General features: G+C 39.7%; 1 protein-coding gene across 1 annotated transcript in view; it reads left to right on the top strand.

Annotated features, from left to right (window-relative positions):
- The window catches only part of LOC106805180 (protein kinase C iota type-like), a 31,183-nt gene that overhangs the window by 2,756 nt on the left and 26,222 nt on the right, over window positions 1-2,205 (top strand). The window contains exon 2 of the mRNA XM_014806676.1: window positions 1,333-1,458. Coding sequence (XP_014662162.1) covers window positions 1,397-1,458 — 62 coding nt within the window. The 5' untranslated portion in view covers window positions 1,333-1,396. The remainder of the gene's footprint in view (window positions 1-1,332; window positions 1,459-2,205) is intronic.

The raw sequence follows: 2,205 nt of genomic DNA, 5'->3' as shown, positions 1-2,205 counted from the left end.
GAAGGTGCACGGCCTAACTTCTGCAAACTTCTGCAAACTAGTTTGCCGAAGTTTATCAACTGGTCTACACTGACAAACTTTGGAAAACTTTTCTGGCCAAACTCGGAGTTTGCTCGAGTTTGCTCGAGTTTGCAAACTAAAGTTTGCTAGTGTAGACAGGGCTTAACAGTATCACTGTATTTCGACTTGTTTGATCTGACAAAACAACATTTTTTTAAAATTTTTTTTTTACCTTACCGAGTCAACAACAACAACAAAAATTCTGTAAACCAACAAAATAAAAAATGGTGGCCTAAAGAATTTACTCAAGTTCTTATATACTTACATGCAGCATAATCTATGTAGCAGTTATTTAGCAGTAAGTAATGTGTGTTCGATGCCCACATTAAAGTGTGTATTGCGAGATTTTTGCTCAGAAAAATTAAATATAGCTGAATATAGTCTCACCTGACCGCGAAAATATCACTGATTGCACCAACATTAAAAATACTAAGTTTTTATGCAGTTATAGCATAGAAAATTGGATATGAACACATCATAACAGCAATGCATTTTATCGTGTCGCGATAATGCCTAAAGGCAGAATTGGTAAACTTGTATTTGTGTCGGTGATTAATTGAAAACAAGTGCATGATTTAGGAGAGCCTGTATTTTGTCTATGGCAGATAAGCGCGAATACGAAGGTTCTAAGACATTTATTGTTAATTTAGACAATTGCTGTTACTCAAGCAATAACGGTAGGTGTCATGAAAGTGGTGAAAACACTGGAAAACTCTCGCAATAGTTACTTTAAGGCTTTAACCCTTTTATAACAAATATCAGGTCAGAACGATAGAGGTCAGAGATGATCGGCTTAAATGAGTTTTTGCGCCACTTTTATGTAGTTATCCAATGTACTCATTACTAATCTTTGTTCTCTCCTTGTGCATGAGTTTACTTTTAAACAGTCATTGTTTAATAATTTGTCAACAATTTGAGTTTAATTTTAACATGAATGCCTAATTTAGAATCAATTTAGCGCTACATGGAATAGGATATGCTTGTATTTTACATGAGCAAGTTGCTGTGTTGATATCCTGCACTTCCCTGTACAGACCTGATATATGACAAGTGGATGACAACCTGATATATATTTGCTCACTTCCACAAATTGTTGACACGTGTGCTTAGGGAAATATGTGTGTAGGTGTATGCTCGTGGCCATATAAGCAGCAGCAGTAGCCGCCCAGTAACAACAGCAGCAGTAACAGCAGAATTTTATGATCTCTTACACAATGCTGTTGCGCTGCTTCAGTGATTATGATCGTCTGTTGAAAATGTATTTTGTTGCAGTGTTTTGAAGCAATCTATCAAGGGACTGGAGGTTGGATGTTAGCAAAAGCATCTCCTCACAATTATGAACATGCATTTCACTAACAACGAGGACATGCAAGTGAGGGTGAAGGTTGCATATAACGGGTATGTACGGTTTACAGCTACGTTGATGATCACAAACACCATATAACATTATGGTATAACAGTAGCAGTAGTTGTTAGCTTATCTGACATAGTCAGATGCAGCTTGTAGAATCGCATGATCGTCCGTCCGTGCGAGCGTCCGTCCGTCCGTCCGTCCGTCCATGAGCATGGATCTCCAAGTTTAATTAGAAGGGCGCGGGAGTCCTTCTCTCCCACCTCCCTCCCACTGCGACCACCTCCCTCCCCCTGCCTCCACTTCATCCCTTGCCTCTCACATTCCACCCCTTTGCCTCCCATCTCCCTCCCCCTGCCTTCGACCTCCCTCCCCCTGGCCTCCCACCTCCCATCCCCTTGCACACAATCTGCCACGCACCTAATTGTACCCCGTTGCGCTCGCATACACACCGTATCACCGTTTTCCTGTCCCCATCTCAATTTACCTACTCTCTCTCTCTCTTTATCTAGTGACTTTCTCTTCCCTCTCTCTCTAATTATATAAAAAAATATATAAAACCAGCCGATGATGCCTCTTTACTGCCCCCTCAATAATTACTTTGCTTCCTATTGCCCCTGAGAGTGTTAACAGTCATAGAAAATCATAATATATCTATATAGTGTCTCTAATATTTCTATCGCGTAACAGCTTATGTTCGCATAACTGGTAAATGGCCATAGCTACATGATATATGTTAAGCATTCAAGATGAAAAGTAAATATTATATATTATATCCGCGTACTAGTTAGTTA

Source organism: Priapulus caudatus, unplaced genomic scaffold (genome assembly GCF_000485595.1).
Source record: "Priapulus caudatus unplaced genomic scaffold, Priapulus_caudatus-5.0.1 Scaffold104, whole genome shotgun sequence".
Classification (NCBI taxonomy): Eukaryota; Metazoa; Priapulida; class Priapulimorpha; order Priapulimorphida; family Priapulidae; genus Priapulus; species Priapulus caudatus.
The sequence above is the reverse complement of the archived record's forward strand: the minus strand, read 5'-3'. Positions and strand labels throughout refer to the sequence as shown.